The sequence below is a fragment of the Dipodomys merriami genome, unplaced genomic scaffold (genome assembly GCF_024711535.1).
Source record: "Dipodomys merriami isolate MVZ:Mamm:240054 unplaced genomic scaffold, mDipMer1.0.p SCAF_3297, whole genome shotgun sequence".
Taxonomy (NCBI): Eukaryota; Metazoa; Chordata; class Mammalia; order Rodentia; family Heteromyidae; genus Dipodomys; species Dipodomys merriami.
The window spans coordinates 1-15,636 of NW_027204823.1; the positions used below are offsets into that span (position 1 = coordinate 1).

General features: G+C 41.7%; 1 protein-coding gene across 1 annotated transcript; it reads left to right on the forward strand.

Moving 5' to 3' along the window:
* Positions 1-1,093: 1,093 nt before the first annotated feature.
* Positions 1,094-13,901, forward strand: LOC138841781 (kidney mitochondrial carrier protein 1-like; the record flags this gene model as incomplete). The annotated part of the gene is made up of 6 exons (XM_070042667.1): positions 1,094-1,179; positions 3,859-3,954; positions 5,220-5,344; positions 6,007-6,145; positions 9,104-9,184; positions 10,720-13,901. Coding segments are annotated over 6 exons (569 nt in total), but the record flags the coding sequence as incomplete, so codon positions are not given.
* Positions 13,902-15,636: the final 1,735 nt, after the last annotated feature.

Consider the following 15,636-nt stretch of genomic DNA (forward strand, 5'->3'; position numbering starts at 1 on the left):
AAATACTTTCTTAGTGTTAAGAGCTCTGTATTCTTTCACTGGTGCCTGTACTGGGGCTTGAACTCAGGGCCTCTTGCTGTCACTCAGCTTTTCCCTCTCACAGGTGGCGCTTTGCTACTTGAGCTATGCTTCCAGTTCCAGGAGCTCTGAGTTCTAATAGACTGTGGCTGGTTGGTTCTGGGGCTTTGTTTTAATTCATAAAACTGCTTCTCTCTATCTCTCCCTGTCTCCTTCAAATGAATGGGATTACCAGTCCCTGTTAACAGAGAGATGAACAAGAGCCTTGAAAGTACTTTGATGATGTCAAACTAAATACATATCCTATGCTTTAGAAACTTCCTGTGCCTAATAAATCCTCATGTTATCTCCTGGGAATTTCTCTTACTCTCCTAAGAATTCTGCCTCATTTAATTTTATGTGGCTCTGAAGCCACATAAAATTAAATTGGTACATAGTCCCTCACTTTTTTTGGTTGGTCGTGGGGCTTGAACTCTGGGCATGGGTGCTGTCCCGTAGCTCTTCAGCTCAAGGCTAGTGCTCTACCACTTAAGCTACAGCGCCACTTCCTGCTTTTTCTGTTTATGTGGTACTGAAGAATCAAACACAGGACCTCATGCATGTGAGGCAAGCACCCTACCTCTGAGCCAACTTCCCAGCCCCCATAGTCCCTCACTCTGCATGATGATTCCAATTGATTTTTTTTTTTTTTTTGGGTCCGGTCATGGGGCCTGAACTCTGGGCCTGGGCACTGTCCCTCAGCTCTTCAGCTCAAGGCTAGCACTCTACCACTTGAGCCACAGCGCCACTTCCGGCTTTTTTCTTTTTGCTTATGTGGTGCTGAGGAATCGAACCCAGGGCCTCTGGCATGCAAGGCATGGGCTCTACCATTGAGCCACCTTCCCAGCCCCCAATTGATTTTTAGATATCAAGAAATTTGGCCAAGCAAAATTCCTTTAGTCAGCAGTATTCCTTTTTAAATTGCTTGATTCAAAGAGCACACCTGTCTTCATTCTAAGGTGAATGAGTTGTTAATGAGGCATATGGAAAGAACTCCATGTGTATAAAAAACCAAATACTTTGTCTTTGTTTACAGATGAAACTCTACTGATCAACGTCATATGTGGAATTCTTTCTGGAGTCATATCTTCAGCCATTGCCAATCCAACCGATGTGCTAAAAGTAAGCTGTGCTAGCTATATCTTAGGGACACATCTCACATTTTCTTTCCTTTTTCCCTTTCTCTTTCTTTTCCTTTACTTTTTTTTCTTTTTCCCTTTCTCTTTCTTTTCCTTTACTTTTTTTTTCTTTTTCCTTTTCTCTTTATTTTCTTCAAGACAGGGCCTCATTCACCCAGGCTGGCCTTGAACTTGCAGTCTTTTTGCTCTATCTCTCAAGTTCTAGGATTATATACTTGTGCCACCATGCTGGTCCCACATTCAACATTTTCTAATTGGGAGCAACATTCAGATAATGAAATATAATATAGGTGAATCTGTTCATAATTTATGTCATGCAGTCTAAGTCTTAAATACTCACTAAGTGGATTTCCCATTGATACAGATAGGTCTAAAGTAGAATTCATTTTGGAGACAAGATTTTTAGTGATTGTACAAAAAAGAAAATTTTAGGGTGTGGATGTATTTGAGTTCCTTGTTCCCTTGCTTATTGCTTCATAAAGCCAGATGGGATAGCAACACCATGACTGGTATGCCTGGAGTCTCAGCTACCTGGGAAATGGAGTTGGGAAGACTGTGGTTCTAGGCAAACCAAGGCAAAAATTACAAGACTCCATCTCAACAAACATGCCAGACATGGTGGTACACATCTATGATCCCAGATGTGCAGGAGGCTTGGTTGGATGATCACAGTCCAGTGTAAAAATGCCAAGACCCTATCTGAACAATATCTAAAGTGAAAAAAGCTATAGGTGTGGCTCAAGTGGTAGAACACCTGCCTGGCAAGCATGAAACCCTGAGTTCAAACCCCAGTATTGGCCCCTGCCACAACAGAACATGGGTTACCAGGGGTGGAGATACAGACCTGTAATCCTAGCTACAGGGGAGTCAGAGGCAGGAAGATTGTGAATTGGAGCCCAACCCAGGCAAAGTTAGTAAGTCTCTGTCGCAGTAACAAAATATTAACAAAAGGACTGGGGTATGATGAACGTACTGAGAATACTAGCAATACAACCTCTTTAAATCCTTTTTGGAATAAGACTAGGGACTAACTAAATAAAGTCTACATGAGCTATTTCCTGAACCCTTCTAGAGTACCCCTCCCCCCTCCACTATTTAACTAGTAAGCTATGCTTCTGCTTTGCTCTGCATGCTGGGCCTCCCACATGAGTGGGCGGAGGGCCTTGTCCTCAGAGGTCCTCCGGTCTCATCATCTAGCCTCAAAAATAGATGAACATGTTGAGTTGTTCTCCATGTATGAGGCCACAGATTTATTTTACACTGGGGTAAAAGAACTAAAGGGGAAAAAAACCTGTACTCCTATTAATTTCTTAAATATATCTCAGGGCTTATAAGAAAGCAATTCCTGTATTTTAGTTTCTTTTCCACTATTAGGGTGGCACCAAACAGTTTCCTTAGAAGGTAGTGGTGCTAGATTTTTTTTAAGTAGTGTGAAACCCTTTTCATTTTTAGGAAAGCAAGGCACTGAGACCTGTGGCTCATGCCTATAATCCGACCTACACAGGAGGCTGAGGTCTGGGAATCACAGTTCCAAGTCAGCAGAGGCAGACACATCTCTGTGATTCTTATCTCCAAATAACCACCAAAAAGCTGGAAGTAGAGGTGTGGCAACTGGTAGAGAGCATCAGCTGTTGAGTGGAAAAAGCCAGGGGACAGTGTGAGGCCCTAAGTTAAAACCCCAGTATTGGGGAAAAAAAAAAGGTAAAGAGCTACATCAACCATGTATCTGGTAGAATATTGGCCACATGGCCCTTGTGGCTGTTGTGAGGATCATTAGTAAGTTCAAGTGCATCAGACTATAACAGCATCATGTGGCCATCCTTTGGCCAGCTCACTTGCATACCTTTTGGTCCACTGGGTTGGAAATACTTATGGCTAGGAGCAGGTTCAGAACCATGTTTGCTCATGCTTGATGCATAACTAATTAATCACATCAAGCCTTCAGAATTGTCATCACTTTTGATTCCTGTTTGGTAACCTAAAGTCAAATTATATTATTTTCTGTCTTACCCAAAAGTCTTCTTTTTCCCTTTTCCTTTTGTTAGTTTTGAGGCTTGAACTCAGTGCCCAGGCACTGACCCTAAGTTTTTTCTGCTCAAGGCTAGCTCTGGACACTTGAGCCATAGTTCCACTTCTGGACTTTTGGTAGTTACATTGGAGATAAGAGTCCCAGAAACTTTTTTTCCCAGGCTGGCTTTGAACCTCGATTCTTAGGTCTTTGCCTCCTGAGTAGCTAGGATTACAGATATGAGCTACTAGTGCTTGCTCATGCTCCCTGATTTTTTTTTAAAATTTAATAAAGGCGTATATAGGATTCTACTAGGTACTTTGTAGAAATTTTAGGGTTCCTAAGAACTAATCCTTATAGGCTTTTTAATCTCCTGAGGACATTTTATTCAGATACACTATTTTTTTTTTGGTCGGTCCTGGGGCTTGAACTCTGGGCCTGGGCACTGTCCCTCAGCTCTTCAGCTCAAGGCTAGTGCTCTACCACTTGAGCCACAGCGCCACTTCCTCCTGAGGACATTTTAAAGTAGCCATATTTATATCCAGTTTGTTCTAAGGAATATTAAGCAGTAGCTAGAATGATTTTCAGAAGTGGTTGTTGGTGGTGGTGAATGTACTGGTTTCCTTCTCATGTTGGTCTTTAAATAATCTCTAGATCCGAATGCAAGCACAAAGCAACAATCTCCAAGGAGGGATGATAGGTAACTTCATTCACATTTATCAGCAAGAGGGAACAAGAGGTCTGTGGAAGGTAAGCTACAAAACAGATCCAACTCATTCACTTCTTTTAACTTTCTTCTTGTTTAAAAATTTTTCATATTTCTTTTCTTTTCTTTTTTTTTTTTTTGTCATCCATGGGGCTTGAACTTGGAGCCTGGGTGCCATCCCTGAGTCCTTTGCTTGAGGTAGCACTCTACCACTTTCTTAGCATCATTTCTTGTTTTCTGGTGGTTACTTGGAGATAAGAATCTCATTTCCTGCCTGGGCTGGCTTTGAACCATGATCCTTAGATCTCAGTCTCTGAGTATCTAGGATTACAGGCATGAGCCATTGGTGCCTGGCTTACAATTAGTCATATTTCTATTAATTTTAGCTACTGGTGTCTGGCTGTTGTTTAAATCTTTAAATGTTTTTGGGTTCCAGTTTCATTGATTGGTCAATATGGTTTTGGGACTATAAATGAAGTTAGTTTTTTGTTTGTTTGTTTTTGTTAGTCATGGGCTTGAACTCTGGGCCTGGGCGCTGTCCCTCAGCTTTTCAGCTCAAGGCTAGCGTTTTACCACTTGAGCCACAGCACCACTCTTGGCTTTTTCTGTTTATGTAGTGCTGAGGAATTGAACCTAGGGCCTCATGCATGCTAGGCAAGCACTCTATCACTGAGCCACCTTCCCAGCCCATGAAGTCAGTTTTTTATGCTGGTGTGGTGTGCTGTTTCTAGGTAACTTAGTCTGTAGCTCATAAAACAGATCCTACATATCATCTAGGTTGACCCTTCAGTATGATAAAGAAGCCAAAGCCTCTGAGAAGTATGTTGTCCTGGTCAAGATCTGCCCCAAGACCATATATAGTTGGTGCTAAAGTCAGCATTAGAACTTAGAGCTTTTGAGCTTTTTGAGTGTTCCCTTTTATTTTTTTTTACTGTGTCACTCTACATTTCTACCTACTAACAGGAACATGTAAAACTTGGTTGTAGGTGGGCACTGATGGTTCACTCCTGTAATTGTAACTACTCAAGAGGCTGCAATCTGAGGATCATGGTTCAAAGCCAGCCTGGACAGAAAAGTCTGTGAGACTCTTATCTCCAATTAACCATCAGAAAACTGGAAGTGGTGCTGTGGCTCAAGTGGTAGAGCACTCGCCTAGAGCTGACGAGCTCAGGAACCCAGGCCCAGAATTCAAGCCCCATGATGACAAACAAACAAAAATATTGGTTGTAATTTGTGGAGTGGAAACCTTTGAACACTTGTGCTCTGTAGAGCAGTGTCTGAATCCTCTCATCATCCATGTTTTTACTAGGGCGTGTCCCTCACGGCGCAGAGGGCAGCTATTGTTGTTGGTGTGGAACTTCCAGTCTATGACTTCACCAAGAAGCATCTGATGCTCTCGGGTCTCATGGGAGACACGGTCTATACCCACTTCCTGTATGTTTATACGGTTTAAAAAAAATTGTTGTTATTAAATAGTTGTACAAAGGCATTATATTTCTGTAAGCCAGGTTATGAGTATGGTAATGTCACCTTTTTCTTGTTTTCCCCCATTTTTTCCCTACCCACAGGTTGGCATGAGGTTAGGGTGGAAAGAGAGTATAACTTTATAAAAATATTATGGGAGTTTATTATAAAAGTATTTACATATTTGAAAATTTACATCAGCGATCAGACAAAATAATCAACACCTAGTGAGTTCTGTTGTAAAACAGAGAGTTTAGTAGAACCTGCCACGTGTGGAGGCCAGAATCGTGGAGATATCTTTGTGTTTGATCTGTAGGAACAATATTAACTTGATATGGGTAGCATTACTCTGACCCACTACCAACTCCTACTCAAGTAACGAAATGGAATAGATCACCTTTGGAGACTGCTCCTTCGTGTTTCACTGCATTTTTTTTTAATTTTCTATTTCAAAGGTGTTCTTAGCTATAACTGGAGTTTATAAGCCAAATGGTCAGTGTTACATTTAAGAAGTTTGTATTCCATATTAATTTCACATGTTTTGGCAAGGAGGCTAACTTCTGCCTTTGACAGGAGTAGTTGGAGTTGAGTAGTGGTTGACTTTTTGCCTTTTTCCAATCCTGTCTTCATAGCTCGAGCTTCACCTGCGGTCTCGTGGGGGCCCTGGCCTCAAACCCCGTGGACGTTGTGAGAACACGAATGATGAATCAGAGAGTTCTTCGAGATGGCAGTTGCTCTGGCTACACAGGTACCCTGGATTGCTTGTTACAGGTGAGGATGGGCATGTCTATGCAAAGTTGTAAATTGTATACATGTGTATATTGTGACTTCAGTGATTCAGTTATTACACCTAAAACTAAGATGAAGCTGAGAGCCTCTGACTCATACCTGTTATTCTAACTACCCACATGGCTGACACCTGAGAATAATGGTTCTAAGCCAGCCTGGGCAGACAAATCCAGAGTCTTATTTCCAATTAACTAGCAAAAAACCAGAAGTGACTAAATGGATTACAGAAACTAATCAAGTATTCTCTAAGAGAAAAAAGCCAGAAGTGAAGGTCTGTAGCCTCAAGAAGTAGAGCCCCAGCTATGAGCAAAACAAGTTCAAGCCCTAATACAATCAACCAAACAACCGCTGAGTGATACTCTAAAGCTCTTACATAGACACGTGCCACCTTATTTTGGCCACATTGAGGTTAGCTTTGTTTGTTTGAACTACAGGCACAGGCCACCACCCCTAGCTGAGGTTAACTTTGACAAAAGTACAAAAATATAGTTGAATAGAGAGAAATAAAAGCTTATTTTCTGAATACCTTCTCTTGTGCTCCGAAGGGCAATAAAGTAGTATTGTTTTCCGTAAACACAGAACTGTATCTAAAATCCACTTTCTGCCTGTGGAGTGAGACTAGAAGGAGACTAGAAAAGTCCCTATCCAGACACTTCTCTCAAAGGAGTGCATCAGTCTTCTGTAACTCTCAGTTCTGAAACCTGGGCTTTGGGCTTCCTGTTCGTGGGTGGATGAATGTCCACTGTCTTCCCATTGGATTGCCAGCAGCCAAGAACTAGGAACCACCTCTTCCAATTCTCTGGCATGATGCTAGCACACCATATATCCAAGTATTGCATTAGAGTGTTTTTTTTTTAAATGAGAAACAAGTTGACTTGAATGTCATGAAAGAAAAATGGTGACCAACTAAAGCCAAGAACATAGTGTTGCTGTTGCTCCTGCCACATCACTTAGTTGAACGAAGGGAGGTTCATTTTGACATGAGACATGACCATATAATACAGACTCAATTCCTTCATTACTCTTCCTTATCTCTCTTCCCCTATCTTGTCTCCTTTATCTATCCAATAATTTAGAAAGTAGACATTTCTGAATGATATCTTTCAGGGGGCAGATACTAGGGTTTGAATTTAAAGCCTTGGACAGGCAAGTACTCTACCACTAAGCCACATTCCCTTTTCTCTGAATGAAATCTTTACTATCATTGAATCTTTTATTTCTTTTTTTTTTTTGGGGGGGGGGGTCCGGTCGTGGGGCCTGAACTCTGGGCCTGGGCGCTGTCCCTCAGCTCTTCAGCTCAAGGCTAGTACTCTACCACTTGAGCCATAGCGCCACTTCCGGCTTTTTTCATTTTGCTAATGTGGTGCTGAGGAATCAAACCCAGGGCCTCCTGCATGCAAGGCAAGCGCTCTACCACTGAGCCATCTTCCCAGCCCCTGAATCTTTTATTTCTGACCTGTTAAGAAACCCCAGTGGCATGGAAGCCAATGAGCCTATTGAGATTAAATCTAGTTTCCTGTTCATTCAGCTTCATGTAGGATTCATTCTACCTTTTTATTTATTTGTGCTGGTACTGGGTGCTTAAACTCTGGGCCTCATACTCTTTCTTGGCTTGAATCACACTTGCACTTTTAACTTTTTTCTGGTTAATTGGAGATAAGAGTAGCTTGGATTTGCCCAGGCTGATTCTGAACTATGATTCTCAGATCTTAGCCTCCTGAGGAGCTAGGATTATAGATGTGTCACTGATGCTTGGTTTTGTTTTTTGTTTTTTTTTTGTTTTTTTTTTTATAAAGTGTAGTTCCTACAAGGTAACTTCACCATGGTAATCTTACTTTCACATGATTCAATCAGATTGCTGGGCACTGGTGCCTATAATCCTAGCTAACTCAGGAGGCTGAGATCTGAGGATCACAGTTCAAAGCCAGCCTGGGCAGGAACGTCTGTGAGACTCTTATCTCCAATTAACCACCAGAAGACTGGAAGTGGCGCTGTGGCTCAAGTGGTAGAGTGCTAGCCTTGAGAGAAAAAGCCCAGGGACAGTGCCCAGGCCCTGAATTCAAGCCCCATGACTGACAAAAAAAAAGTTAAAAAAAAGAATAATTTAATGAGATTAACCTCATCAGTTGCTCTCTTTCTCTGTTGTTCAGTAGCTTCCTTCCTTCCTTCCTTCCTTCCTTCCTTCCTTCCTTCCTCCCTCTCTTTCTTTCTTTTCTTTCTTTCTTTCTTTCTTTCTTTCTTCCTTCCTTCCTTCCTTCCTTCCTTCCTTCCTTCCTTCCTTCCTTCCTTCCTTCCTTCCTTCCTTCCTTTCTTTCTTTCTTTCTTTCTTTCTTTCTTTCTTTCTTTCTTTCTTTCTTTCTTTCTTCCTTTTTTTTTGCTAGTCCTGGGGCAGTCCCTGATCCTCTCTGTACTCAAGGCTAGTGCTCTACCACTTGATCCACAGCACCATTTCCAGCTTTTTCTGTTCATGTGGTACTGAGGAATTGAACCCAGGGCCTCATGCATGCTAGGCAGGCACTCTACCACTGAGCCATATTCCCAGCCCTGTTTAGTAACTTTTAGTGAGTTTCCTAATGTCATCTTCACACATAGACACCAAACATCAATATTATAGAGGGCGCTCTACCACTTGAGCCACAGTGCTCAAACTTCTGGTTTTCAGGTGGTTAATTGGAGATAAGAGTCTTATGGACTTTCTTGCTTGGGCTGGCTTTGAACTGCAATCCTCAGATCTCAGCCTCTTAAGTAGCTAGGATTATAGGCGTGAGCCACCGGTGCCCAGAGAGGGCAAATATTGCTGAGTGGTCCTTCCACTCAATCACTGAGCCAAAACTCATGCCATGGTTCAATTTTTATGAAAATAGTCTGACAACTATTAAGCATTCAATATAATTGGGAAATTGGACACTCAATCTTTTTCTCTTGTTTGCTTTTTAACAGACGTGGAAGAATGAAGGATTTTTTGCCCTGTATAAAGGGTTCTGGCCTAATTGGCTGAGGCTTGGTCCCTGGAATATCATTGTATCCTTTCCTGTTGTAGTGGATTTGAAAAACATAATGTAACAAAGAATATTGCTTATACAAACTAGCAAATTATTAACTTAAAAGTAAATTCTTTCCTATTTGAGTTCTTTAAGACATAACTATTATGTTTCTGTTTCAGGAAATATAAAGTCTGGGTACTAGACACTGATCTTAGTTTAACAATATAAATTATTAAAATGACTTATCTTTCAGCTGGGCATTGAGGGCTCACATTTGTAATCCTAGCTATTCAGGAAGTTGAGAAAGGCTTGGTTCAAGGCCAGCTTGGGCAGAATGTTTATGAGACCTTATCTTGAAAAGTAATAGCAAAAAGCAAGGCTGGATATATGGCTCAAGTGGTAGAATACCACTATAGCAAGTGAGAGGTTCTGAGATTAAACCTCAGTATTACCAGATAATACTAATACTAATACTAATAATAATTAAATAGTTATTGAAATGTAATAAGGCAATAAATATCTCATTGGATCCTGCTGAAGAGCTAAAAGTATTCATAATTTCAGAGCAACAAGGATTGGTATTTCTAGCTACTCTGGGGAAGGATGTGGTTAATAACAAGACCCAAGAATATTTCCTGTAGAGACTGTGTGAAGATAACCACACAGGAATTGGCTGTGGGGGTGTTTGGCTGGCCTAAACTCTTCCTTGGAAAGCCAGAGGCAGCAAAGGCAGAATTAAGGAAGAGGAATGTTAGTGTGTGTGTGCGTGTGTGTGCGTGTGTGGGTGTGGGTGTGTGCGCGTGTGCATGTGCGCGTGTGCGTGTGCGCGTGTGCGTGTGTGTGTGTGTGTGTGTGTGTGTGTGTGTGTGTGTGTGCTCTGTTACAGAGGCTTGAATTCAGGACCTGGGCACTGTCCCTGAGATCCTTTTGCTCAAGGCTAGCCACAGCTGTACTTCAAGCTTTTATGATAGTTGGAGCTAAGAGTCCCAATGGACTTTCCTGCTGGGCTGGCTTTGAACTGCAATCCTCAGATCTCCTCTGAGTAGCTAGGATTGCAGGTGTGAGCCACTAGCACCTGGCTTGATTATTTCTCTTTCTCTGTTTTTTCCTCCAAAGCAAGGCTTACCAAGGAAGCTTTCTAAGACTTGTTGCAGTGGCACAGAAACCAATCAGATCTCAGCTGTGGTCTTTCTGTTCCAAACTGACCTTGGACACATTTACGGGTTGTTAGCTTGAGGAGTTTTAGGATGGGGCTTCTATGTTTGATAAGGTCTGTGGTATGGGTCTGCCCATGTAGGTCTGCAAATTGATAGTCTGCTTCCATGAACTCTGGGCCTGGGCGCTATCCCTGAGCTCTTCAGCTCAAGGCTAGTGCTCTACCTCTTGAGCCACAGAACCACTTCCGGCTTTTTTCTGCTTATGTGGTGCTGAGGAATTGAACCCAGGGTTTCATGCATGCAAGGCAAGCACTCTACCACTGAGCCATCTTCCCAGCCCCTGCTTTTATTCTTGGAGTTGAGAAGATCGCACTTAATGAAGGGTTCATTTGACAGCCTTAACCCATAACTCCAGTTCTTTGTGACTTATGAGCAGCTGAAGAAACTGGACTTGTGACACAAGTTCAAGGCTGCCTGAGACTACCTTCTCAAAGCGCAAACTTCTGCAATAGTTGAGCTTTCTGTATTCCACTCTGCTTCTCACTTGGCTCATCACAGCTCTGGGATGGGAGCCACAGATGAAGACTGGGTTCTTTCGATTGCTGTGTGTCAGCATCAAATGCTCTTCGCCAGTGCTAATGGCCTGAATTGTAACCTCCAAACACCAGTCCTTACCATTGAAGTGCCCTTTGATACCCACAATCATATACACAAGTACATATTTCTTGTTATAGAAAACTTGCAACAACAACAGCAAAAAAGAATACAGGCACTGTATGTTTTTTCTTTTGGAAGAGGAGCTCCTGATGCTACTTTTCTCTGACTGTTCTGAAAAAGCACTGGAAACCATGTGATGCAGCTTCTGAGAGGATGTTGCTGTTTCTGAACTGCGAGAAGCTCTTGCTGCTTGTCGACTGAAGATATTTCAGGCTGTGAAGACCTGGACTTTTTAACCCCAGGTATAGACAGTGCTAGAAGTAGATCCTCAGAGTATTGCACTGCTTTAAAATTTCCGACTTTGTCAGGATCTCTCACTTATAATAAGTGATTTTAAGCCTTTGAAGACTTTACCTTTGTGAGGAATTGTTAAAATATGTTAACACCTTAATCCAGGGTGGTGTGATGTGTTGGCTTTGAAAATTACCAGTGTATGTTGTTTGGAGTGTGTTGGTGGAAGATGTTTGAAGCTGTTTGACTTCTGTCTCAGGTAATTTTAGGAATTGGCTGTGTGATTCTTTTAAAAATTCTTTTTGTGCTAGCATGGACTTCAACTCATGGTCTTGAGCTTTTTGTTCAAGGCTGGTGCTCTACTACTTAAGCTACAGCTCTATTTCCAGCTTTGTGGTGATTAATTGGAGATAAGAGTCTCATGGATTTCCCTGCCTGGGCTGGCTTTGAACCGTGATCCACAGACCTCAGCCTCCTCATCAGCTAGTATTGCGCTGTGAACCACCAGTGCCACACCACCTTTTCTTTTCTTTAAAAGAAATGTATTAGCATATATTATTTGTATAGAAGGGAAGTTTCCTTGTGACATTTCTATATATGCTTCCAGTAGACTCCATCAACCTCACACCTTCTATGGCTTTTTAGCCACCTCCTTCTTAAAAGCAATTTTAACTGGTTTCACTGTTTAGTTTTTTATATAGGCATATTCTACTGTATCCATCCTCAGTCACCCTCCCCCTGTAGCTGGTACCCATCCCCAACATCTCTTTTATTTTCCTGTCATTCCTTTTAGTGTATATTAATTGTACCTAAGGGTTAAAAAAGACAATTTCTTTTCCCTCCCTCCCTCCTTCCTTCCTTCCTTCCTTCCTTCCTTCCTGGCTGGGGACTGAAATCAGGGCCTCAAATAAGGAAAGCTCTTCACCACTGAAGCTATAGCCCTAGTCCCAAATGATATCTTTTTATCTAGTTTCTGTTACATGTTTTTTTCCTTCTTGTAATGATACGGCAAATCATTTTTCTTGCTTGTCATTTTCCTTCTTTCTTGTTTTCCTCACATTTTTAAAATGAAAGATGACTTTTAGAGCCCCAAGAGCTTTCTACCTGTAGAAGGCTGGAAACGGATTAGATTTACTTGGATGCCTTCCAGTCTGCTCTTTGATTATTGTGGTGCTGGGATGGAACCCAGTGCTTTATGCACTGCAGGCAAGCACTGTTGACTTCCTCCTAGCCCCAGGCCTGCCTTTGAGAACCACACGCTAACTCCAGCTCTAGGGCAGGTTACTTCTACATTATGTGCTATGTCCCTGGCTGCTTCTTTCTTGGGACAGAAAGGAATAGATTTTCTTGGGGAATCATTCATTTTTTCTCCAAGTCATTTTCACTTTGTCTTCTTTACTAATGCTTCCTTTGAAAAAGGACCTTATGAAGTAGAATTTTACTTCCGCAAGTAAGACAGAGTCTTCAAAAGACTAAGACAAAAATTCAAAAGAGAGAAAGAAGGATCATTGATAGCTTATTGGTGGTGTAGACACTAGATGGCAGTAGAGGCTCTGAGCTCATTCAGGCCTTGCCTCTGGCATTGAACTACATGTTAAAAAAGATTTTTTTTTCTTATCAGAACATTCCATTAAGCAATAGACTTTCTGCTGAGAATCTTTCACTTTTGAGTTCTTTGAATTAAAAGGTTGTTTCATCTGAGCTACTTTTCTAAAATGTTGAAAATATTTTATTTTTTTCAAGTATGTAATTTCTGAAATAGAAACAAATACATTTCAAAGACTGTTATAAAGGGCAAATGTCAGACAAATTACCAGTTTATTATGGACAAAAAAGAAACTCAAAACTTTACTGGAAAACTTCAGCAATTTTAAGACAAAAATATGGTAGAGATTTATTATGTGCCTTATAGAACAGGATCTTAACCTGCTTTTTCTGTTTCCTGGAATTAATGCAATGGTTGAAATTTTTAACCAGGAAATAACTTAAGGATTTGGGAAACTTGATCCTCTTTGTCCTGGGTATTGTTATAGCCCTCTCTTCCTCTGGACAGTGCTCAAATATGACTAAAGGATTTCTAAATTTTGTTATTTTTGTTTTTATTTTGTTTTGTGTATATGTGCGTGCTGACACTGGGACTTGAACCCAGGGCCTGGACACTGTTCTCTTAAGCTTTATTGCTCAAAGCTAGTGCTCTACACTTGAGCCACTGTTTCACTTCCAGCATTTAGCTGGTTAATTTTAGATGAAGAGTCTTATGGACGTTTTTTCCTGGTCTGGCTTTGAGCTATGATTTTCTGATCTCAGCCATCTGAGTAGCTAGGATTACAGGGGTGAGTCACCAATGTCCAGTAGTGTTTTGTGTTTGTTTTTTTTTTTAACTTTTATGACTAAGTTGAAGGAAATGTTTTGCTTCTTGGTTTCTTTATGGATTTGTGAACTCATGATGCTAAGCATTGCTGATCTGTACTACTAAAGAGTGGCTCCTATTCATCTTTAACCATGTGCTAGAAGTAGTCTATGTTATGTAGAATATACCTTCTTTATAAACCTTTATACTTTATGCTCTTTATTTAAGCATTGTAGGAATATGTAGTGTAAACCTCATTTCATTTATTTAATAAAATGGAGTAATATATAAAAATGAAATGACTGTGGTTATTTCTTTTCTTTAGTTGAAGACTGGGATTTGAACTTGGTACCTGATACTTTTACTCATTGGCTAGTGCTCTACCAATTGAGCCACAACTCCAATCTGGACACTGTTCTCTTAAAGGTTATTTCCCCTCAACCCTCTCCCACCCCCTGCACATACTCCCCTTCCCACCCCCAGATAATAGGGACATTTAGACAAAGGCAAACCCAGAGAGTCCAGAGGCTGGGTGGATGCATAAAGAACTTGGTGAGATCATCTTCCTCACTGCCTGGTACTAGTGAGACACCTTCCCCATCCCACCCCCAGCCCCCTCTCCCCCACCCTACTTTGTCATATACCCTGCCACTCAGTGGAGGCCTGTGAACTTGACTCTGAAGTACACTGGCAAGGTAGCACATTAACAACTCCAGTGCAGTGGTGGCAGTGCTGTAAAGTGTCATGTCCTTTCAGTCCTCCTTCCAAATGGAGGCAATAGCTGGGATCCTTGGTCAGCCATGTAAGGACAGCTGTGAAGTAGGTGGGCATCCACAAGAGTAGTTCTGGAAATAATAGCAGGCTGTTCTTGTAGAGCTGAGTAAGGTGAGTCTCTCTGATTACCCCACTGGTTACCCCTGGCTCCTTCTCCTTCCCTTTCTCTTTCTGACCTGGAACATTCCAGCTCACTCATTCCCAAGACATTTTCTATTTCCAGGGACTTAATCTAAGATACTGCTAGGTGAGGAGCCTAAAGAAGCAAAGGCATGACTGGAATGTGGAAGTTCCGGCATCTGGAGCAGGTAGTAGAGAAGTTACCATTGGTGCCTTTACAGCAACAAAAGTAGGAGACAGTGCACTGTTCTCAAATTAGAGTCAGAATGTTTTTAAATGTGTTTCATTTCAATCTATTGTTTCTGGTTTTTTACTTGAGTTGTACCAGAAGGGTTTTGATTCAACAAGTCAGATTATGAGTACAATGCATCTTGATCAATGTCAACTCTTTGATCCTTCTCCTTAGTCTTCTCTTAAAACTACAGTTAATGCAGCTAGGCACCAGTGGCTCATGGCTTGTAATGCTAGCTACTCAGGAGGCTGAGATCTGAGGATATCGGTTCAAAGCCAGCCTGGGCAGGAAAGTCTGTGAGACTCTCCAATTAACCAGCAAAAAGCTAGAAGTAAGACTGTGTCACAAGTGATAGAGAACTAGTCTTCAGTACAAAACGGTCAGGGACAGTGCCAGGCTCTGAGTTCTAGCTCCAGTACTGGCATGCTTGCACCCACACGCGCGAGCACACACACACACACACACACACACACACACACACACACACACACTACATGATCACTAATGTAACAATAGTTTAGGATTATCCTAGGATTTCAGCTTCTACCCTTTTTCTTTATGCATGTAAGACTTTTTTTTTTTTTTTTTTTTTTTTTTTTTTTGTCGGTCGTGGGGCTTGAACTCTGGGCCTGGGCGCTGTCCCTCAGCTCTTCAGCTCAAGGCTAGCGCTCTACCACTTGAGCTACAGCGCCACTTCCGGTTTTCTGGTGGTTTATTGGAGATAGGAGTCTCACAGTCTCTCCTGCCCGGGCTGGCTTTGAACCGCGATCCTCAGATCTCAGCCTCCTGAGTAGCTAGGATTACAGGCGTGAGCCACCAGCGCCCGGCGCATATAAGACTTTTACTCAAGCTACTGAAAAAGAATAGGTTATTCTAATATATAAATGTTCTGCAGATGAACTACTGGG